The sequence below is a fragment of the Scyliorhinus canicula genome, chromosome 5 (genome assembly GCF_902713615.1).
Source record: "Scyliorhinus canicula chromosome 5, sScyCan1.1, whole genome shotgun sequence".
In the NCBI taxonomy this organism is placed as follows: domain Eukaryota; kingdom Metazoa; phylum Chordata; class Chondrichthyes; order Carcharhiniformes; family Scyliorhinidae; genus Scyliorhinus; species Scyliorhinus canicula.
Genome location: NC_052150.1, coordinates 136,018,094 through 136,042,722, shown reverse-complemented (window position 1 = coordinate 136,042,722; position 24,629 = coordinate 136,018,094). Strand labels below are relative to the sequence as shown.

Here is a 24,629-nt window from a genome sequence, read left to right as displayed (position 1 = left end):
ATTTTAACTGAATTCGTAGAATATACTTTGTTTTTGATTAAAAGTACTTAAGACCTCTGTTGAATAACACCTGAAAAGTAGGCCCTTGTGCACCTCGTAACCAGAATTAATAAACAGTTGCAGGTCAGGTGAACTCCATGATATACTGTGGAGTTTTCTAAACCCTGGCCCATAACAATGTGTTTGGATGGCGATTTGATATAGTCACCAACCACAAGCTGCCACTGGGCCTTTTGAGGGAGGACAAGCCTATACCACCAATAGCCTTGGATAGGGTGCAACGCTGGGCCTTGCTGCTGGTAGCCTAAAATTATGCCTTCCAACTTTGGCCAGCGGGTTGCCAATGCAGATGCAGTGAGCTGACTCCCCCTGCCAAAAAATGTACCACCTTCACCAAGTGTGACAAGGAGTTGATCACGTTTCCTGGCTGGTGCAGGATGGATAGGATCAGGGTGGACAGTCAGGGCTTGGAGACAGCTCGTGAACCTCAGGGGTGGGACAGCTTTTGGAGGGGCTGTGTGTCAGAGATGGCTCCAGCAGCAGTGGTGCTGATGTTCTGTTTTTGGGGGGAGCTCTGCTAACCCTTTGCTTCCTTTGCTGTGGGGCTAAGCTTCTGAGGAGTGCACTGAGTAGTGTCAAAACCTGATGGGCCGGCGATTGAGCATGGCCATGCCCACCCCCTTGATGATACTGCTGGGATACGCTCCCCTCAACAGCCATTGTCCATAGGTTCCATACTTTCACCAAATCATGCCCACATGATTCCTGGCTGTGAGGGGTGGAGAATCATGTGGGGGTTGGAGAATAGGTCTTCCAACTTGTTAATCAGATTAAAATGCATACAAATCACAATTTTTCATGGTGCCGCCGGTGCAGGGTGTGTAACACACTGTTGCTGCCTGTAGGGGGATCCAAGCATCACACCAGGTTTAGTGCCTGGTGCTGGTCTCCTTTTTCAGCTGACACTGCTTTCTCTGCCCAATTGGGAAACCCAATACCGGCCGAGGGTAATGGAGAATCCAATGTGTCTACTTTTAATTCTGAAAAGGAATTGTGCATCCTTCACTGGTCAGAATGGTTGTCCAAATCTGCATACAGCACAGCAATTAAGTGTCTGCTGAATAGCATTTTTTTCATTATTTTGAATAACCTAAACTACAAATAATAATTTCAACTATTTCAAAAGCAATTTGAATAATTGATTGTTCTTGGCCAATGTCTGGTAATTAAGGTTCCTCTATTGTTTCAAAGGGACAATGGCTTGTTTCAAAGGGACTACAGATTCCCCATCAGCTACTCTATCAGGGTAGGGATAAAAGCATGCTAAGAACAAAGTGCGTTAACAGCGCAGCAGACCAGAAACCTTCCAATTTCAAGCACTGTTCAGATACAAAGTTGATCTTAGCCAGGTGATAGAGCCAAAATTCAACTTTAGCATACATAAGTTAGTCAGGGGGAAATTAGCTAGGTTTCTCCCTCTTGATTATTATGGAATGAACAGCATCAACCATTATTTGTGGCTTTTTGACTTCACAAAATATGTTTTTTGGGCAAATATTCTGGAATCTATTATTAAAGAAGTCGTAACAATATATTTAGAAAAAAATAGTAATGAATAGAGCAAGTCAACATGGCTTTACTAAAGGGAAATCCTGTTTGATACATTAGTTTATGAAGATGCAAGTAGAATTACTGCAGACCAGAAGGAGGCCATTCAGCCCACCGAGTCAGCTCCGACCCTCTGGAGGGTGTCTAGATAGCCTGGGTCACATTGAGATCCAAAAAGACGAGGTGTTGGGCGTCTTGAAAAATATTAAGGTGGATAAGTCCCCAGGGCCTGATGGGATCTACCTCAGAATACTGAAAGAGGCAAGAGACGAAACTGCTGAGGCCTTGACAGAAATCTTTGGATCTTCACTGTCTTCAGGTAATGTCCCCGAGGACTGGAGACTAGCCAATGTTGTTGCTTTGTTTAAGAAGGGTAGCAAGGATAATCGAGGAAACTACAGGCTGGTGAGCCTTACGTCACTGGAAGGGAAATTACTGGAGAGAATTCTTCGAGACAGGATCTACTCCCATTTGGAAGCAAATGGACATATTAGCGAGAGGTAGCACGGTTTTATGAAGGAGAGGTCGTGTCTCACTGACTTGATAGAGTTTTCGAATAGGTTACAAAGATGTTTGATGCAGGTGGGGCAGTGGATGTTGTCTATATGGACTTCAGTAAGGTCTTTGACAAGGTCCCTCATGGCAGACTCATACAAAAGGTGAAGTTACACGGGATCAGAGATGAGCTGGCAAGATGGATACAGAACTGGCTAGGTCATAGAAGGCAGAGAGTAGCAATGGAAGGGTGCTTTTCTGATTGAAGGGCTGTGACTAGTGGGGTTCCGCAGGGATCAGTGCTGGGACCTTTGCTGTTCGTAGTACACATAAATGATTTGGAGGAAAATGTAACTAATCTGATTAGTGAGTTTGCGGATGACACAAAGGTTGGTGGAATTGCGGATAGCAATGAGGACTGTCAGAAGATACAGCAGGATTTAGATCGTTTGGAGACTTGGGCGGAGAGATGGCAGATGGAGTTTAATCTGGACAAATGTGAGGTCATGCATTTTGGAAAGTCTAATACAGGTAGAGAATATAAAGTGAATGGTAGAACCCTCAAGAGTATTGACAAGTCAGAGAGATCTAGGTGTACAGGTCCACAGGTCAATGAAAGGGGCGACACAGGTGGAGAAGGTAGTCAAGAAGGCACACAACATGCTTACCTTCATTGGCCAGGCATTGAGTATAAAAAATGCCATCATGTTGCAGCTGTATAGAACCTTAGCTCAGCCACACGTGGAGTATGGTGTTCAATTTTGGTCGTCACATTACCAGCAGGATGTGGAGGCTTCGGAGAGGATGCAAAAGAGATTTATCAGGATGTTGTCTGGTATGGAGGGCATTAGCTATGAGGAGAGGTTGAATAAACTTGGATTGTTCTCAATGGAATGAAGGAGGTTGAGGCGTGACTGATAGAGGTTTACAAAATTATGAGGGGCACAGACAGAGTGGATAGTCAGAGACTTTTTCCCAGGTTAGAGGGGCCAATTACTAGGCGGCATATGTTAAAGGTGCGAGGGGCAAGGTTTAGAGGAGATGTACAAGGCAAGTTTTTTTACTCAGAGGGTAGTGGGTGCCTGGAACTCACTGCCGGAGGAAGTGGTGGAAGCAAGGACGATAGTGACATTTAAGGGGTATCTTGACAAATACAGGAATAGGATGGAAATAGAGGGATATGGAACCCGGAAGTGTAGAGATTTTAGGTCAGATGGGCAGCATGGTTGGCGCAGACTTGGAGGGATGAAGGGCCTGTTCCTGTGCTGTACATTTCTTTGTTCTTTGTTTAAGGGATCCTGCCTCGGGTCAAGACCCCACCCTATCCCCTTAACCCAGTAACACCAAATAACTTAACTTTTTGGACTATAATGGGCAGTTGATCATGGCCAATCCACCTAACCTACACATCTTTGGACTGTGGGAGGAAACCAGAGCATCTGGAGGAAACTCACGTAGACACAGGGAGAAGTGCAAACTCCACACAGACAGTCACCCGAGGCTGGAATTGAATCCGGGTCCCTGGAGCAGTGAGGCAGCAATGCTAGCCACTGTCTCACCCTTCCGCCTGAACTAGTAGGGGAGATAAAGGGGAACCAGTAGATGTACTACACATTATAGAGGGATTTGGATAGTTTTCGTGAATGGCTTAGGGTCTGGTAGATGGAATACAATGTTCACAAATGTGAGGTTATCCATTTTGGTAGGAATAACAACAAAAGGGCTTATTATTTAAATGATAAAATATTAAAACATGCTGCTGGGAAGAAGAACCTGGGTCTCCTAGTGCAAGAGTCGCAAAAAGATGGTTAAGTCGCAACAGGTGATTAAGAATGTTCATAGAATTTACAGTGCAAAAGGAGGCTATTCAGCCCATCGAGTCTGCATCGGCACCCAGAAAGAGCACCCTACGCAAGGTCAACACCTCCACCCTATCTCCATAACCCAGTAACCCCAGCCAACACTAAGGGCAATTTTGGACACTAAGGAAAATTTATCATGGCCAATCCACCTCACCTGCACATCTTTGGACTGTGGGAGGAAACCAGAGCACCCGGAGGAAACCCATACACACATGGGGAGGATGTGCAGACTCCGCACAGACAGTGACCCAAGCTGGAATTGAACCCGGGACCCATTGTGCTATCCACAATGCTACTGTGCTGCCCTGAAGAAGGTGAATGTATTATTGTTCTTCATTGCTCAAGGAAGTTTAAGATTAGTGAGGTTATGCTGCAACTATATAGGTGTTAGTGAGGCCACACCTGGTGTATTGTGTTCATTTATGGTCTCCTTATCTGAGAAAGGATGTACTGGCACTGGAGGGTGTGCAGAGGAGATTCACTAGGTTAATCCCAGAGTTGAGGGGATTAGATTACAAGGAGAGATTGAGTAGACTGGGACTGTACTCGTTGGAATTTAGAAGGATTTTTTATAGAAACATATGAAATTATGAAGGGAATAGATAGGATGGATGCGGGGAGGTCGTTTCCACTGGTGGATGAAGCAGAACTAGGGGGCATAGCCTCAAAATAAGGGGAAGTAGATTTAGGACCGAGTTTAAGAGGAACTTCTTCGCCCAAAAGGTTGTGAATCTATGGAATTTCCTGCCCAGTGAAGCAGTTGAGGCTCCTTCATTAAATGTTTTCAAGATAAAGACAGATAGTTTTTTAAAGAATAAAGTAATAAAGGGTTATGGTGTTCCGGCAGGAAAGTGGAGCTAAGTCCACAAAAGATCAGCAATGATGTCATTGAATGGCTGAGCAGGCCCAAAGGGCCAGATGGCCTACTCCTGCTCCTAGTTCTTATGCTCTTATACCTGGATATCCAAATGGCATTCAGTAAAGTGCCATACACGTATCAGGCAAGTAATATATATATTAACCTGAATAGAGGATTGATTAAAGGTCAGTATGCAGAGAGTAAACACAAACAGGCTGTTTCAAGTTGCCAGGCAGTAAATAATGGAGTGTTGCAGGGATTAGTGCTTGGACCTGTCATTTAAAATTTATATCAATTACTTAGATGAAGAGATAGAGGTAAGTAGCTAACCACTTCAAAATCACTCAACTATGGAGGGAGGTAATGTGAAGGCACTTAATTCTGTCTGAAATGGTCCAGGAGCTGTCAATCAAGGCTTGACGTTTATAAACATTGTGGTTGAGAATTTCAGAGTAACTCAACCATGAAGGAAGATGAATGGAGCAATTCTGACAGCTGTATGTGTGTGTGGGCAGTCCATCACAGCCTAGCAAAATTAATATCAAAGAGAAATTAATAAATGGCTTGCAGATCAAGGATCTGAGGGGGTTTAAACAAAGCTGACTGGTTTTCACTTTCCAGGAATTTACAGGGGCTGTTTCCTTTGTGTGAATCAGCAGGTGTACTGCCCAGGTGAGTGTTAAAGCAGCAATTCTTTTCGTTGCCTCTGTCTGCACTGCCCTCGTGCTTTCAGACAGGCATCTGTTTTCATAAGAAAGGCTCCAATCCAGGTCATTGGGCTGGTGAACAAAAAATAGCAATTTACCTTTATCAAGGATATGTCACAAAACAAGGCATTCCTAATCCGGATAAAGGAGTGGGAACCATAATTGAAACAAGGTTGAAGCAAGCGATGAGCCACAAAATTACTCCTTGGACTTCAGATGGAAATAAGAGGGATTATCTGTAAAATTTTTCCTTTGCCAATGTGCAATTTAATAAATGATTGGCATAAGCCACCCAGAAATAAGCTATACAGTTCTCAAAATGGAAAACACTTCGGACAAAAAGGAGAGCTTCTTGAGATGGACCTATACTGACTCCAGTCTAACACTTGCATAACTTGAAAAAGAGTGAAGAAAACTGAACAAACTGCCACTTCCAACCTGTGCCTTGGAGAAGACAAAGAGCATTTTAATATCTTGGCTGACTTGAGGAGGCAGAAAGATAAAGAAGGCAGCTGCCTGTTGGGAAATAGATAAAGGACTGTCACTTGCAGCCATGGAGGTCAGCTTCATCCAGCCATGTGTCTGGTTCGGACCAGTGTATCATTCTGAGCAGACTGCTGCCAGCAGCAGCCATGAAAATCAGCAACATCCCCCCAATTCCCCCACACATTTGTCCTATCTGGGACCAATAAACTGTTCTCAACAGTTACGGGTCATATGTCTTTTCTGCCTATTTAGCCTATGTACCAAATTTCTTACACTCCTCAAATTTGGCTCGACTCAGAAATTTGTCACCCCTCTTTTGCCTGCTCCAAAAAGATACGAAAGCTGTAATCTTCACCAATGGAACCATCATAAATCCTATCTCAGTGAAGACTTAGTCAACCAAGGCTAAGTTATTGCCCCAACTCTCTTCTCCATTGTCTTTGCTGCAATACTGCACCTCACCTCCAGCAAATTACCCACCAAAGTGGAGATAATCTACAGAACAGATGAGAAATTATTCAACCTAGGCTGCCTTCAATCCAAAATCAAAATCACTCCAATCTCTGTCATAGAACTTCAATATCCAGATGACACTTGCGTGCAAGCTCAAACGCAGAGCTCCAGGTTATTGTTGATTCCTATCCAAAGCATATGAGAAAATGGACCTTTCACTAATCATCCAGAAAATTAATGTCCTCGTCCAACCAGCTCCCACAACACAAGACATCCACTGTTGTTTACAAATAATGGTGAGATCTTGGAAAATGTTGTCCATTTTCCACATAATGGGAGCCTCTTCTCAACGGGGACAGACAGAGATAATGAAATCCATCTTCACCTCCAATTTGAGTGTTTAGACTTCAGTCAACTGAGGAAAAGGGCCCTGAATCTCAAGCCTAAGCCTGAGATCATGGTTTACTGCAGCAGTGATTCCAGACCTCCTATTTATTTCACAGACTTGGACAACATACAGTAGATACCTCAAAGCACTGGGGAATTGCCAGCAGCAGTCTCTTCGCAAGATGTACTCAATCCAGTGGCCAGATAGGCAGTCCAACAAAATGTCCTCACTAAAATAACTTGCCCAGCCTCGAGGTGCTAATCACTCAAAACTAGCTCTTCTGGGCAGGACATGTAGTTTGTATTCCTGACATTAGACTCCCAAAGCAAATGCTCTCAGAACATGGTCACGTCAGGAGACTCACAGGAGGACAGCGGGAACGCTTTAAGCTATCTGTAAAGTATCTCTGAAGAAGTCAAATATCCATTCTGACTCATGGGAATCCCTGTCTTATGACCAACCAAAATGAAAAAGGATCGTTCGGGAAGGCACCAAACACATGGAGAGACTTTGTAGGGAATGTGCAGAGGTGAAGTCAAGACATCAGAATCAGCGGACAAACCTTCAAATCCATTTACCCAACCCTTCAAGCACCACCAGTCCCACATAATAATCAGCTACGTTGGAACCGGATTGGAAGCAAGTTTTCTTGAATGCAGAGGGACTGCTCAAGAAAAATGAAACATTTCCAAATGTGACCGTTGGGTGAGTATACAGTAAAAATTGATTCCGATAAGGATTTCACATGAATAATGTCTGCAAGGAACTAGGGGGCAACAGTTATGAATGGAATGTCCAAACTTAGCAAGAAATTACCACCAAGAAGGTAGGCAAGGATAAGTCAATAAAAGGTTGACAATTAAAGCCACTAGGGTTCTGCTAAAATATGAATGAGCAGAAATCAAGCGTATCAATGCTTCTTTTCAACAGCACAGTGTACTGTTTATTGAGTATTGTAACATTTCAGTGAAAAAGTATGTTCTTTGTTTTGACTTAAATTTAATCAATGAATCATTGGGGACTGGGTTTATTACTAACCATGAAATGCAATGTTCTGCCAATAACATCTGTTTTATGTGCATTTCCTTCATAACATTTGTAATTTTCGGCAACCTTCAAAGAAAAATGCCCTCAGCGTTTATTACCATGTAAAGCAATTTGATTGAATGTTGATATTCAAATATAGATTTTCTTTAAATTAATGGCCAAAAAAGCCCATGAGCTCACCAGGGTCTGTGTCTGACCTAAAGTGCCCTCATGATGCACATAGTTCCAAATAATAAAACATGGCCGTTAATATATATGAGGAACCACAAGAGAAGTGAAGTCTTTGGGATTGGAAATCGAATGAATAGTTGCTGTGTTGACAGACGGATTAATTTCCTCAATAACTAAAAATATCATAGGAAGTTATTGCAGATTTAATCTACCTATTGATAAATTATTTTTAATTTCCTTGCAGTTTGGTTATTATTTGAATACTTGTTTGTTTTGTACAAATAAATATTGCTTGTACATTGAATGAAAGTCAGTGAATTATTTAATCCTCATGAGTTGTTACTACCTGGTTGATTTAATAATAAAACACAAGTCATATTCCATACTTATCGAAAGGAAATACATGCAATATAGAAAACATGCATTCTAAAAATGTGCTATTTACTAGACTAAAAAGTTGATTGAAAGGATTCAGAATGGTTCCAGGAATGAGGGATTTTTAACTTCAAGGCTAGGTTAGGGAAGCAGGGATAGTTCTCCTTGGAGTAAATCAAATCGAGGAGAGATCTGATAGAGATGTACAAGATAAGGGAGATAAGGATAAGATGATCCCATTAACTGAAGGTACAAGGTTTAGAGGACCGAGATTTAAGACTTTGAGTAAGAGATACAGGAGAAATGTAAGGAAGAAATCTTGTACGGGGTGGCGAGTAATGACCTGGAACTCGCAACATAAAAGGGTAAGAGAAAAAAGATGATCAAAAACTTCAAAAGGAAATTGGATAGAAACTTGATAAAAATAAACTTGTAGGGCTTCGGGGATAGAGCGGGAGGAATGGAACTGACTAGACTGTCCCACAGGGAGTCGGAATAGATTTGATGTGTTGAATGGCGTCCTTCTCTGCTAATATGTATGTATGATTATGAGTAAATTCTAGTATGCTTTTACAACTATTGACATTTCACTTTTCCATTTATGAAACTTGAGGAACAGAATGAACTTGGCCTAACACCAGCAGTCCAATGAAACCTGAGTGAATTAGCACGGGTTGAGTAGCTGATCATGGGCACGGAAGAGAAAGGGCTTTGGCTGTCTACAGCCAGACATATGGTCAGCAGAGATCAAGCGCCTGGCCTGCTGTAGCATCTGGCAATTCAGGGCCCTGTTGATAAACATATCATCCGATTCGGATAGACTTTGAATCCCTTATTCAATGAAAAACACACCTCACACTGTCTGGAATAATGTGCAAGAGTTCATGATCCATACAGGTATGGAGCAGAGAATTGTTGGAAATGCGGTCTATTGTGGATCATGTGACAGTATCTGTGCCAACTACACAGCAGGATTTTGCCATTCTACTGTGGAAGAAACATTCACAAATATTCAAACAACTGATCTAGAGTTATTGAGGGACAACCTCTTGGTCGGGCAGCAAAACGCTGAAATTTCCAATGGGTATTGTTGGGGGGCAGAACCTCCATTCACCTCAAACGGGGCATCAGTGCAGAGTTTCCAATGTTGAGAATTCTCAGTCTCCTGACTTTCACCAATACCGAGCATAGATTCATCAGTGGAGATCAGGCTAAATGATGATACCAGCTGGGACTCAGTCTGGTATTGTGATGAAAAAGGAATACTTAAAAAAATTACAAAGTGGGACGGCCGGGGGGGAAGAGTTCTCCAGACTCGTGAATATCCACTACAATTTGTGTGCTTTTAAGTGGACACCTTGGGTGTGACTCTCTTGGTGTGAATGTGCGCCACTGACCCCACAAACTTTCATCATTTTCCACACATGTCTACGAATATTACTGATCAAGCACCGAAGCACCCCAAGATCAGCTTAAATATTTAGTTGTAACATTATGCTTTAATTTTTCTTTCAATTTGTTCACCTAGAGCCAGCTCAGCAATTGCTGCAAACAAGCGAATTAAACTTCCAGAAACATAGGGGGGAAACAGGGGGCTCGATGGAGGCTCCACTGGGTGGCAACCATCGGTTCATCCCGGGGAACAAGGATGGGGGATTTAGGGGGTGGCAAAGGGCGGGCATCAGCAAATTGAGGGACCTGTTTATTGGCGGGAGGTTTGCGGGCCTGGGGGAACTGGAAGATAAATTTGGCCTTCCCCAAGGGAACATGTTCAGATACTTGCAGGTAAAGATGTTTGCTAGGCGACAGGTAGAGGGATTCCCTTATTGTAGTGTCTATTCTGTAACTTTATATTGTGTTAATTTGCGTTGTTGTTAAAATGCTGTGTTGTTCATGGAGGTGGGGCAAATGTTTATGATTGTTAATATTATTGTTATTTTTGGTATTTTACTAAGGTGCGTTATTGTTGTATAAATTCAAAATTTTTCAATAAAAATTATTTTTTTTTTTAAACTTCCAGAAATCTCCACTACTCCATTCAATTAAAGCTCTGTTAAAACAACAGAGGGAGAAATGGAACATAACTAAATTAAGCATTTTCTGCTAATATCTGCAGCAATAATATCTAGCCTACAACTAAATACTTTTGAACTATATCTATCACTGAATAATCCTATGAATAACAGCCTAATGTTACTTATTCAGGTTATTTTCCCTTTCCATCTTTACTGATGGGAAAACGTCCATTGTGTGCGAGTAGTTTGTATTTTTAATTTCAGTGTGCATCACTTTTATTTGTATGCATATTAAATTTTATCCACCTTACCTCGTTTATCAAACTCATTACAATGCGATAAGCAACATTGGTTTTTGTCATCATTCTTTTTCCAAAATTACACCCCTTCCTATTTTTATGAATAGTAGAAACAGGATGGAAGAATATTGCATCAAAGATTGCCGTTCTTACCTCCACACCATTTAAAAGAGGTCTGAACTCTGGGCAAATAAAAGAACTTCCTGCATAGGCGGCATCAATGTGCATCCAGATATTTTCAGAATTGCCTGAAAAATTACACATGAAATTAAATCATATTTTATACTTTATTTTGTGAAGTACAGATGCCCAAAAAAGGAAGATGTTTTCTAACAATGCGATATCAGTCAACAACACAGAAGCACATAGAAGGTAAAGAAAGAACTTGCATATGTACAGCATCTTCCATAACCTCAGGATACCCCAAACAAGACAATGAATTTATTTTGAACTGCAACATAGGGAATCACTGCTATAATATAGGTAAACAGAGCTGTCATTTTCTACACAGTAGGGTCTGATGAGCACCAATGAGATAATGAGCCGATCATTTTATGATGTTGGTTAAAGGGTAAGTATGGGCAAACCAAGACACCTACCTGTTCTTTCTTGAACAACATTCAAGCCTCTGAAGGGCATTCAGCCTCTGATCTCTGGGTAAGTGTTCTTCAAGGCAGCCTTCAGGACACGCGACAACGCAGAATTGCCGAGCAAAAACTTATAGCTAAGTTCCGCACGCATGAGTGCGGCCTCAACCGGGATCTTGGATTCATGTCGCATTACATCCACTCCCCATCATCTGGCCTGGACTTGCAAAATTCCACCAGCTGTTCTGGCTTGAGACAATTCACACCTCTTTAACCTGTGATTATCCCTCTCTCTGGATCTGTAATGATTTGATTACCTGCAAATTCTCGCATTCAAAACATTGTCCGGCATCGCTGACTTTGTCTATATAAATGTTTCTGGATCATTCCTCTCCAGACACCTGAAGAAGGAGCTGCGCTCCGAAAGCTCGTGTTTGAAACAAACCTGTTGGACTTTAACCTGGTGTTGTAAGACTTCTTACTGTGCTCACCCCAGTCCAACGCCGGCATCTCCACATCATGGCTTCTTGAACAACGGCATTGGATTTTTCATGGCCACTTTACAGAACAGATATGGTTTTGATTTAGCATCACGTTTGGAAGATTGCAGCTCTGATGATGCAGCACTAATTGTCTGCATAGATTATGAGCTCAAATCTCTGGAGTGCAGACTGAGCCTGTGACATAGTGGGGGCCAGAGGCAAAAATGCAATAAATCAGCCTCTAACATCTTAACAAAGTAATTTTCTTCATCTTAAAGCCCCATTCACACCAGTGTATTCAAATTAGGAAAAGAGGCAGAGACCTGTGGGGTGGCACTTTAACTCATTTAAAACTCAATGGCTTACACAGAGTTAAAATTGGGCCTGTCACCTCACCACTCTGGTTTGTGCTATGACATGAATCTCCAGGTAGAATGAGGAAACATGAAAATATGGCAACTAGATGAGCTGCAAGAATTTAAATTGCATCAAGGCGCCAATTTCACAGCAGCATGTTCTGCCATTAACAGCGATCATCAGGGGTAAGAAGAACCCCCCAAACATACTTGAATCAAGGATTTCCTTAAATTAATTGTAGTATAGCTGTGGCGTCTAAACAAAAACTGTGCCTGTCTCTAGCCAGAGCCACACAGAGATTTTCTGATACTGCTAATTCCCTTTGGTGTATAAAATGGATATAAACTGTTGAACCACCGGGAAACTACGGCTTTGACCTTCAGAAAGACAGTTCATCCTATACTCTCCAGTTACAGACTGGCAACAAATGTGACTTAGCAGTGCAAGGCATCACCCAAAAGCAGAACACAAATCATTACTGGTTCAGAACACTTAAGCCCTCCAGGGGAAAACTAAATATCAAAGGAATGCCAACAAGTGCGCAAGTCATGTATCGTATGTTGTCTGGAGGGTAGTAGTTCTGTTCTGAATGTCAAATCACTCACCTGCGCACTGCCGACCAGTGTAACAGCAAGTTAAGCTATTTCACCAGGGTTAGAAAGCGAACACACCAGTATTCTATCCTACTCTCCCTTCCCACACCTTTGATATTTAGTTTTCCCCTGGAGGGCTTAAGTGTTCTGAACCAGTAATGATTTGTGTTCTGCTTTTGGGTGATGCCTTGCACTGCTAAGTCACATTTGTTGCCAGTCTGTAACTGGAGAGTATAGGATGAACTGTCTTTCTGAAGGTCAAAACAATCTTTACCTTCTTAAGATAATAAATAGTTATTTGCAACAAAACAGAAAATGCTGGATAAACTCAGCAGGTCTGGCATCATCGGTGGAGAAAGAAACAGTGTTAACGTTTTGAGTCCTTATGACTCTTCTCCAGAACTGAAGACGGGTAGAAAAGTGATGGATTATACAGTTGGGGAAGAGGGTGGAGAAGTTGAAGCAGAATAGAAGGTCAGGGATAGGTGGGAGCTAAGGAGAGATGGACAAAGATGTCATGGACCCAAAACAAAGGAACTGTTAATTTTTTAAAATTAATTTATGGGATGTGGGTGTTGCTGGTTAGGCCAGCATTTATTGTCCATCCCGAGTTGCCCTTCAGAAGGTGGCGAGTTGCATTCTTGAACCGCTGCAGTCCTTTTTCGTAAAATGTATTTTATTACAAACATTTATCAAAGCAGGTTACAGCCAACAAACACCTCGGGAAACATACTTCCCAACAATCAACTATACAGTCTGTACAGATTTTTCCCCTTTTTCACCCCCCCCCCCCCTCCCCCCACCACCCACAACCCCCCCATACCGCCCCTGCGATGAACAGTTCCTCAAACACGGTCACAAACAACCCTAACCTTTTCTCAACTCCCCTGCTGTGCCCCTTAACTCATACTTTATCTTCTCCAACTGCAGGAAGCCGTACAGGTCACCCAACTATGCCGCTACTCCTGGTGGTGATGCCGACCGCCACTCCAGCAAAATTCTCCACCGTGCTATCAGAGACGCAAAGGCCACGACATCGGCCTTCCTCCTCTCCATGAGCTCCGGCTTCTCTGAAACCCCAAATATTGCCACCAAAGGGTTCGGGTCCACCTCCTCCTCCACTACCCTGGCTAAGACTGCGAACTCTCCGCCCAGAATCTTCCCAATTTTTCGCAACACCAAAACATGTGCGCGTGATTCACTGGTGCCTGCCCACACCTCTCCCACCCATCTGCTGCCCCCTGTAAGATTCCACTCATTCTCGCCCAAGTCAAATGCACCCTGTGCACCACCTTAAACTGTATCAGACTCATCCTTGCACAAGAGGAGGTCCCGTTTACCCTTTGCAGTGCCTCACTCCATACTCCCAACTCCCCTCCCAACTCCGCATCCCATTTCTCCTTGATCTTCACCACCTATTCGCCACCCTGCTCCCCCAGCCACTAGTACATATCCCCAATTCTTCCCTCCCCTTCCATATCCGGAAGCAGCAGTCGCTCCAGCAAGGTGTACCCCGGCAACCAAGGGAACCCCCTCCAGATCTTACACGCAAAGTTCCTAATCTGCAGACACCTGAACTCACTTCCCCTTGGCAGCTCTAGCCTCTCCCTTAGCTCCTTCAGACTGGAGAATGTTCCTCCAAATCCCTCACCTTGACCAGCCCCATTTCCCTCCAACTCCTGTGTCCACTATCCATCCCCCCGGCTCAAACCCATGATTCTCGTATAGCGGCATTAGCACCAACATCCCTTCAATCCTAAAATTCCTCCTCAGCTGATTCCATATCTGCACCGTAGACTGCACCACTGGGCTCCCTGAATACCTACTCGGAGCCATTGGTAATACTGCCATCGCCATAGCCCTTAGCTAGACCCCTTAGCTAGATTCCTCCTCCATCCTAACCCACTCTACCCCTTCTCCTTCCCACCACTGCCGCACATTGACAACATTCGCTGCCCAATAATAATGAAGCAAGTTCAGCAACGCCAACCCCCCTGCTGCCTCTGCCTCTGTAGCGGGATCCTCCCCACCCTCGGCACCTTCCCCGCCCATACAAAGTCTGAGATGATCGTGTCCACTTTATGAAAACTGGCCTTTGGAATAAAGATCGGGAGAGCTTGAAAGATAAACAAGAACATCGGCAGAATATTCATTTTCGCCACTTGAACCCTCCCCGCCAACGTTAAGTGCAGTGTGTCCCACCTCCTAAGATCCTCCCTGGCCTCCTCCACCAGCTTTGTTAAGTTCCACTTATGGAGCCCCGTCCTTTTCCTCACTACCTGAATCCCCAAATACCTAAACCTATCCCTTGCTACTGTAAATGGCATCCCCCCTAAATTAGCCCGCTGTCCCAGCTCATTCACCGGGAATACCTTGCTTTTCCCGACATTCAGTTTGTACCCCGAGAACCCTCCAAACCTCCCCAGCAGGCCATAACCCTTCCCATACTCTCCAACGGATCCGAAACATACAGCAAGAGGTCATCGGCATAGAGCGACATCCGATGCACCCTCTGTCCCCTCATAATCCCCACCACTCCGCCAACCTCCTGAAAGCCATCGCCAATGGCTCTATGGCCAGCGCAAACAGCAGCGATGACAGTGGGCACCCCCGCCTCATATCCCTGTGTAAGTCAAAGCTTTGTGAGGTCATATCAGTCGTCCTCATCCTCGCCCATACCCCAAGTCTCGGCCCAAACCCAAACCTTCCAAAAACTTCAAACAAGTACCATGAACCGCTGCAGTCCTTGATGTGTAGATACACTCAACTGTGCTATTAGGGAGGGAATTCCATGATTTTGCCCCAGTGACAGTGAAGGACCGGCGATATATTTCCAAGTAGGGGTGGTGAGTGACTTGGAGGGAAAACTCCAGGTGGTCGGGTTCCCAGGTATCTGCTGCTCTTGTTCTTCTAGGTGGTAGCGGTCATGGGTTGAAAGGTTCTGTATAAGGACTTTGGTGAGTTACTGCAGTGCATCTTGATCTTGTAGATGGTACACATGGCTGTCACAGTTCGTCTTGCTGGAGGGTTTGAATGATTGTGGAAGGAACAGCAATCAAGCGGCTGCTTTGTCCCCTCTAGTGTCAAGCTTCTTGAGCGTTGTTGGAGCTGTTTCATCGAGGCAAGCGGAGAGTATTCCATTACACTGCTGACTTGTGCCTTGCAGATGGGGGACAGGCTTTGTTTGGGGGGGGGGGGGGGTGGTCAGGAGGTGAGTTACTCACTGTAGGATTCGTAACTTTTTCCCCTGATTCCCAATGACTTCAGTTTTGCTCGGGCTATTGATGTCATACTTGGGCAAATGCTGCCAACTCTCACCTCACCTCTGGCAATCCACTCTTTTGAACCAATGCTGGAATGAAGTCAGGACCTGAGTAACCCTGCCAGAACCCAAACTGAGTGTCCGTGAGCAGGGTATTGCTGAGTAAGTGCTGCTTGACAGCACTGTTGATGAATCCTTCCATTACTTTGCTGATGAAGGAGAGTAGACTGATAGGGCAATAATTGGTTGGATTGCCAGGTAGATGCCAGCATTGTAGCTGTACTGGAACAGCTTAGCTAGGGATGCGGCAAGTTCTGGAGCACAAGTCTTCAGAACTATTGCCAGAACATTATCACACATGGCCCTCGCAGTAGCCAGTACCTTCAGCAATTTCTTGCTATCCTGTGGAGTGAATCGTATTGGTTGAAGACTGATATCTGTGATGCTGGGGACCTCTGGAGGAGACCAAAATTGATCATCCACACGGCACTACCGACTGAAGATTGTTGCGAATGCCTCAGCATTGTCTTTTGCACATATGTGCTGGGCTCCTCCATCATTGAGGATGGGGATATTTGTGGAGCCACCTCCTCCAGGGAGTTGTTTAATTGTCCATCACCATTCACGGCTGGATGTGGTAGGACTGCAGAGCTTAGATCTGCTGTGTTTGTTGTGGAATCGGGGAGGTGGTGGCTTAGTGGTATTGTCACCAGACTAGTAATCCAGAGACCCAGGATAATGACCTGGGGACCCAGGTTTGAATCCCATCAAGGCAGGTGATGGAATTTAAACTTGATAAAATATCTGGATTTAAAAGTCTAATGATGATCGTGAAACCATTGCTGATTGTTGTAAAAACCCATCTGGTTCACTAATGTCCTTCAGGAAGGAAATCTGCCATCCTTACCTGGTCTGGCCTACATGTGACTCCAGACCCGCAACAATCTGGTTAAATCTTAAATGCCTCTGAAATGGCCTCGCAAGCCACTCAGTTATATTCAACTGCGACAAAAACACAAAAACAAAATGAAACTGGATTGACTACCACACATCAAACCAGGCACCGGAAATGACAACGGCAAACCCAGCTCTGATTATCCTGCATCCATACTAGCATTTGGGGGCTTGTGTCAAAGTTGGGAGAGCTGTCTCACGCACTCGTTAAGCAACAGCCTGAAATAATGATACTCACAGAATCATACCTTACATACAATATCCCAGACATTACAATCACCGTTCCTGGATATGTCCTGCCTCACCGACAGATCAAGGAGAGGTGGCGAAACAGTGGTATACAGTTGGGAAGGAATTTCCCTGGGATTCCTCAGCATTGACTCTGGATCCCATGAAGTCTCGTGGCTTCAGGTTAAACATGGGAAAGGAAATCTCCTACTGATTACCATGCACTGATAAATCAGTACTCCTCCATGTTGAACACCACTTTGAGGAAGCTGAGGGTGGCAAGGGCGCAGAATATGCTCTGGGTGAGGGACTTCAATGTATATCACCAAGAGTGGATCGGTAGTACCACCACAGACCGCGCTGGTCAAGGTTTAAAGGAAATAGCTGCCAGACTGAGTCTGCAGCAGGCGGTGAGGGAACCAACAAAAGAGAAAAACATACTTGACCTCATCCTCACCAATCTGTCTGCTGCAGATGCATCTGTCCATGACTGTATCAGTAAAATTCTTGTGGAGACAAAGTCCTGTCTTCACATTGAGGATACCCTACATCGTGTTGTGTGACATTATCACTGTGCTAAATGGATTAGAGTTCAAACAGATCTAGCAACTCAAGATTGGGCGTCCATAAGGTACTTGTACTGTGAGCCATCAGCAGCAGCAGATTTGTATTCAACCACAATCTGCAACCTCATGGCGGCATATCCCCCACTCTACCTTTACCACAAGCCAAGGGATCAACCCTGATTCAACGAAGAGTGCAGGAGAGCATGTCAAAATCAACATCAGGCATACCGAAACAAGAGGTGTCAACCTGGTGAAGCTACAACACAGGACTACTTGTGTGCCAAACAGCATAAGCAGGAAGTAATAGACCAAAGCGATTCCACAAACAATCCGTCAGATGTAAGCTCTGCAGTCCTGCCACATCCAACGTGAATGGTGGTGAACATTTAAACAACTTACTGGAGGAGGAGGCTCCACAAATATCCCCATCCTCGATGATGGTGGAGCCCAGCACACATGTGCAAAAGACATGGCTGAGGCATTCACAACAATCTTCAGCCAGAAGTGCTGAGGGATGATCCATCTCCGTCTCCTCCAGAGGTCCCCAGCATCACAGATGTCAGTCTTCAGCCAATACGATTCACTCCATGTGATATCAAGAAATGCTGAAGGCATTGAATACTGCAGAGGCAGTATTTGTGTATCCTCTTTGTTGAAGGATTTAAGGCATCATTGTAACTTGTTACAAATTGTACTTTGGTATATAGGACCCTCTGATTATGGACATAACCATCAATCTTTGATCCTGCAAGAATAAAGTGACTGTACTTTTGTCCTCCACTACTTCCTTCTGTTATTGTTGTAAGGAAGGATGGGGGTCATACTTAATTCCATATCCTATTTAATTAGTGTTGCTTTGAATGGTGCAGTCTTTTCATCCTAAAAAAGAGTAAGTCTTGCAATTATAAAACACCTCTCATGTATTCTCAAAACACTTCAAAGCAGGGTTTGTCAAACTCAGGCTCACTGGTGGGTTGCGGATGGGTGCCGTGAGGGTCGTGGAGCGATCTGTTGTGATGTTCTCGATCGCGGGAAAAAGTTCCCAACTGCCGTGATCAGCTTTTAAGAATTCCGGCCGCGGGCAGTCCCCGATTGATTGCGGTGTTTAAGGGGGCGGACGGACGAGGCTGAGCTGTGTGCTGGTCACTGTGTGCAGAGCAGCAGTGGGACAGGGGGCGGGAGGGGGGGGGGGGGGAACGATCTGGGCTGCGGGTGTCCACATGGACGTAATGTTAATAGTGGCGGCCCCAGCTTGGAGCTCCGCTTTATTGCTCGTCCTTTACGCGCTGTTCGGCTCGTTCCCCGCTACCGATCGGGAGTATGCAACCTATGGCTACTTGGTGAATCTGTTCAACCTCCAGAACAACGTCCATTTGTACTCCCATGACGGTAAGTACTGATCGGGAAGTGGTCTGTGACTGGGGTGGATACAGTGAGAGGATGCCAGGCCAGGTTTTTCAGAATACTGCTTAACCGAGGCCAGTCAATAGGCTGACATAGGTAAACACTGGAACAACCATACAGTCATCACTTTGTGCCGACCCTCTCTGGGAACCAGGAAGTAATTGCTTTTGATGAGAATGGACCAGGAGATGACCTGGATGTTTGGATAATGCAATGAAATGAAATAAAAATCACTTATTGTCACAAGTAGGCTTCAATGAAGTTACTGTGAAAAGCCCCTAGTTGCCACATTCTGGCGTCTGTTCGGGGAGGCCGGTACAGGAATTGAACCATGCTGCTGGCCTGCCTTGGTCTGCTTTAAAAGCCAGCGATTTAGCCCAGTGTGCTAAACCAGCCCCTCAGTGGAACCAGTGAGAAATAGTGTAACATTGTGCATGCTTGACAAGTTACTTTGTCTCCTCTGAAGTTGTAGTTTGTAAAGCAAATACAATGTTGCACATTTTTCTATAATTGGTAACATTTCTGGAGAAATGGGAATATATTTAAAACAAAGATTGTGTGTAAAAGTAAAGATGCACATGTTCAACTGAAGTTGTTTTAATTTTTAGCAGTGAAAAGTCATACATTTGGAATAATTAGGTCTTAGAAAAAAAGTTTCAAAGTAAAAAATTGAATGCCGGCAGCGAGCGACCTTTAAATATGAACGACGAGTCTTTCTATCAGAGGCAGTGGCAGAGAGGTCACGCAGCCAGCAGGTTAATGCTTTGGGTGCAAAATCATTGAGGTGAGATTCCTCCATTTTGTAGCTGCCAGCAAGCAAACAACAGGACTGTGTGATGAACTGAAGATGGGTCATTTTATAATAAGATATAGAGGGCCAGAGATACAAACAGAACAGGATCTCACAACTAAATCTGCTGGAGAGAGCTTCGCAGGAGAGTCCACGGTAAGAAAAGGCAATGCTGGTGTGAGCTGTATCCCGAGCCCCAGGGCATCTGGTGAACAAACAATCAAGAAGAAACTGAAATTGGGAGCAAAGCAGTGTAAAGCTGATTTCTTGAGGTTCACATGGCGCTAATTGTGGCAATGCAAACCAGGATGCAAAGCCTATGGATGCTGTATGCAGGGAAGCACTGATAAATGAAGTTTAAAACCCTCAAATCTTCAAAGGCATTTGAAGACTCAGCATGGAGAGTTCGAGGACAAACCTATTGATTTTTTTCAAAGCATGCAGCAAGAACTTAAATCATCAGCTGGATTCCTTAGCAGAAATGTGACATTAATGACAAAGCCAGAGAGATCGTGAGGACCAAACAGGCTCACCTGCCGCATTAAAAGTAAGCAATAATGGTGGGTCACGAAGGTCAGCCGACGTGGGTCGCTGACATCAGCCGGCATGTCTCGCAAACGTTGGCCAGCATGGGTCCTAAACGTCCGCCGGTTGGTAAAAGTGAGTCCCAGGAAAAAAAGTTTTAAAAACACTGCTTCACAGCTAATGAAATACTTTTGCGTGTGGTTACTGTTATAATGCAGGAAATACAACCGTCAATTCACACTCAGCAAGCTCCCACAATCAATAATGTGATAATGACCAGATACTCTGTCTCTGTACTGTTGATTGAGGGATAAATATTGACCAGGGCAAATATTGACCAGGACATCAGGGAGAATTTTACTGCTCTTCTTCAAATTAGTGCGTGGGATCTTTTACATCCACCTGAGGAAGCTGTTTGGCCCTGGTTAACTTCTGATCTGAAAGATCGCAGCTCCAACTGTGCAACACTCTCTCAGTACTGCACTAGAGTGACAGTCATGATATTCATGCTCAAGCCCTGGAAAGGGTCTTGGACCCAACGTAATCATATGATGAACAGGTATACCATGTGAACCATTAATGGAAACTAATGCGAACATACGTTTGTGGTTTTAGAGCTTCATAAAATCATGCAGCACAGAAGGATGGTATTTGTTTTTGCACTTTATAACTGTCAATCAATTAATCCCACCCCCTAACTCTTCCCCGAGAGACCAGGGGCTGGATTCTCCGCCGGCGGGATACTCCATTTTGCCGGCAGCCCGGGGGTTTCCCAACGACGTGGGGGGGTGCCCCACAATAAGAAACCCCATTGATTAGCCGGCGTAACGGAGCATCCCGCTGGTGGGGTGAAACAGAAACGTGGCGTGGCGGGGCTTAGAATCCACCCCCAGCTTCCCCTCCTTTTCGAGTATTTAACCAATTTCCTTTGAAAATTATTCTTGTCCCATCCTTTCAGGCAGCGCATTATAGATCATAATAACTCATTGCATTAAAAAATAATTTTGCAATATTGGTCTGGATCTTTTGCCCATCACCTCAAATCTGTGTCCTCTGATTACTGAACCTCCTGGCTTTGGAAACAGTTTCTCCAAATGTAGTCTGTTAGCGGAAGAAATTGCTATATGGTGTCAGAATTGATATAAGTAATAATAAAGACGTATCAAGTATTATAACAGCACAGGTCAAGGGAAAAACCAGCAGGCAGGGGGTTAAAATGTAGGACCTTAAAGAAAAGTCACCTGCACAGGAGATAATTCAGTCATCTCACAGGGCATTAGGATAAGAAAGGTGACCCACGTCACAGAAATCATGGCTCCAGCCTGTGTGTAGGAGATTCATTGTCCAGCCCAGTGCAGGGTATAAAAACACATTATTACCCCATCCAGAAGTTCAGGGTAAAGGAAATATGTTGAACAGAATCCAAGAGATTGTAAAGAAGCATTGTAATAGCTGATCGTTTTCCCATTAAAGGGACCAGAAAATACGCATACTGATCATCTTGTATTGTTCTGACTGAATTGATGACGTCAATGCCTACTTGTAAATCTGATAGAACCTTAAATATATATGTGTGTAATTCTGGCCATGATCAGAGCTGACTTTTGCGAGTTAAGGCTAGCAGCAGAACTTGTGTCTCCTGTGTGCACACAGCAATTCTGAATAAACACAATGTTTACAACTCCACGCGGTCGTTTTACTTCCCTTCAACATAGTCTATCTAATAATGCAAGGTTTTGAATATGTCCACTAAATTTCTGCTTAAATGTCTTAGTTTCATAGAGAAAAACCTCAGGTTCTCTGGTCTCTCCACATGACTCAAGTCTTTCTTCCCTGTTACCATTTTAGTAAATCTCCCCTGCACCCTCTTGTGGGCCTTGATATTCATCATAAAAGTGTGGTACCCAGAATTGCCACAATCCACCATCTGGAATTTTATAAACATTTAACACACCTTCCTTGCTTTTGTACTTACAACTCGATTAATAAAGCAAAATATCCCTGATTTTTTTAAAAAACAGCCTTCTCAGGTTGTTGTCACCTTCAAAATCTCACGTACATACACCCCCCAGGTCTCTCTGCTCTTGCACCCTCTTCACAGTTGTACCATTTAGTTTATCTTGCACTTCACTGTTCTTCCTACAACTGTGAATTTCTTCACATTTCTTTGCATTAGAATTCATCAGCCACATACTCTAATTTTACCAGTCATTCTATGTCCATCTGGAGTCGATCACTATCCTCCTCACTGTTTCTCCATTTTCACATTTTGTACCATCTGCAAACGTTTGAAATTATACACTGTCTACCCAAGTCCATGTAATTAAATATATATTTTTCTATATACACACATATCCATCATAAATACAGATATAAACACAAATGTTCCACTGAATAGTGAGCTTGTTAATGGCTCCATGAGTATTCCCCTGAGAAGAAAGCCACTAACAGTAGGTCCAGGTTAGGATTACTTCTGCTTTCCAGATCGATAGGCATCATATGTTGTTGTTATTATGTAAAGCTTATAAAATGACATTTTGTTGTGGAGGGATATGTTCTATTCTTGAACTTGACTTACTTAAGACTATGAATTAAATGATAGAAATGATCAACAGCCTCAAATTCGTTAGATCTAACATTGCATGGCTCAGTTTGGCCTCAATGCCAGAGAGATGCCAAAAATTTAATTCAGCCACTCCAATAAAACTAGATGGTACTCCCTCTCTTCTGCCTTGCTGGAATTCCCATGGTTATGATCTGTGCTGCTGTACTGTGAAGGGCATCATTGTTCTGATGATTACATACCCATGCTGCTCCTGTTCATCCACATCCCATGGGAGCTTAAGTTCCTCCATTGGATAGAGCGCCAGCTGGAGTGGGATTCAGAAACACCGCCGTCCTCTCGCACTGGCACTTCTTCCCTGGCAAGCTCTAGGGCGCTCTCCTCAAATGAAGTGAGGATTTTCAATTCGGGCGTGCCTCCAGTCTGAGTGTGCTCTCTCCGTTTTATTGTGAGCCAGCTCATCCTTCAAGGAGATAAGGGGAGTGTGTAAACAGGCCCCAGTCCAGGTCAGATGGCAAGGATGCTTGGCATGTGTAGTTGGGTGGGAACTGGTATGTGATGAGGAGAAGATCTACAGAGGGGATGAGGATGAATGTGGGAGGATGAGTGATGGACCCCTATGAGGTGGCAGTGAGCAGTGAGTGAGCTCTCAGTGAATGTGTGATGGGTGTGTGAGTGGGTGAGAAGTGACAGATGAGATGAGTTATTTACTCTGGCTGCACTGCACCCCCATCCTCCTCTGCAGGGAGGAAGAATTGTCCAGCATTGCCATCGCCTCCCATGTGGGATTGGTGACCTTGTTCAAAGGTGTAGGTGTAGGTGTAGGTCTATAGTGTAGGTCAGATAGGCTTCAGATGGTTTCACGGGTCGGCGCAACATCGAGGGCCGAAGGGCCCGTACTGCGCTGTAATGTTCTATGTTCTAAAGGTCTTTGTCCTGATTGAGGGTACAACACAGCACATCTCTCCTCCACTGCTCCCTCTGAGATGTGTGGCGCAGTCTTCCTTGCAACCATCTCTTTGGCTATATTTTGAACAAGTGCAGGGGAGACGTTTAAATGCAACCCCTCCCCCCCCAATTGAAATGCTCAGCTGATTCCCGGGTGGGCAAATCAGAGCCATATTGCCACGGGCACAATGGGAATCTCATGAAAATATTACTTTAAATTTAAAAGTGCCTAAAAGTACGCCGCAAAATCTCATCACCCCCTTTGGTGTGACTCTCTCACAGAAAACTACACTGCCAAAATAATGTAAGCGTTTGTCTGGTGGGCTGAATGGCCTCTTTCTGCACTGTAACTTTCACTGATTCTAACCAGTGCCTTGTTTTCCTTTAACCAATAAGAGATGGCCTGATCAAAATTTCTACTTTTTTAGGATACATGCTAAGGTGAAATACCCAAAGTCTCCGCCGTGAACTCACAGATAAAGTTTAGCATATTTTCCATCTCTCAACCACTTGAAATCAGAGTTGATTCCCTGCTCCCCTGATATCAAAGCACCGCAAGAAGTCTTACAACACCAGGTTAAAGTCCAACAGGTTTGTTTCAAACA

The 24,629-nt window shown here is 44.1% G+C and overlaps 1 protein-coding gene across 2 annotated transcripts in view; it reads right to left on the bottom strand.

Moving 5' to 3' along the window:
• The window catches only part of LOC119966290 (aromatic-L-amino-acid decarboxylase-like), a 211,851-nt gene that overhangs the window by 126,379 nt on the left and 60,843 nt on the right, over window positions 1-24,629 (bottom strand). For both annotated transcript variants that reach the window (XM_038797745.1, XM_038797746.1), the window contains exon 8: window positions 10,919-11,013. In XM_038797745.1, the coding sequence (XP_038653673.1) occupies window positions 10,919-11,013 (95 nt within the window). The remainder of the gene's footprint in view (window positions 1-10,918; window positions 11,014-24,629) is intronic.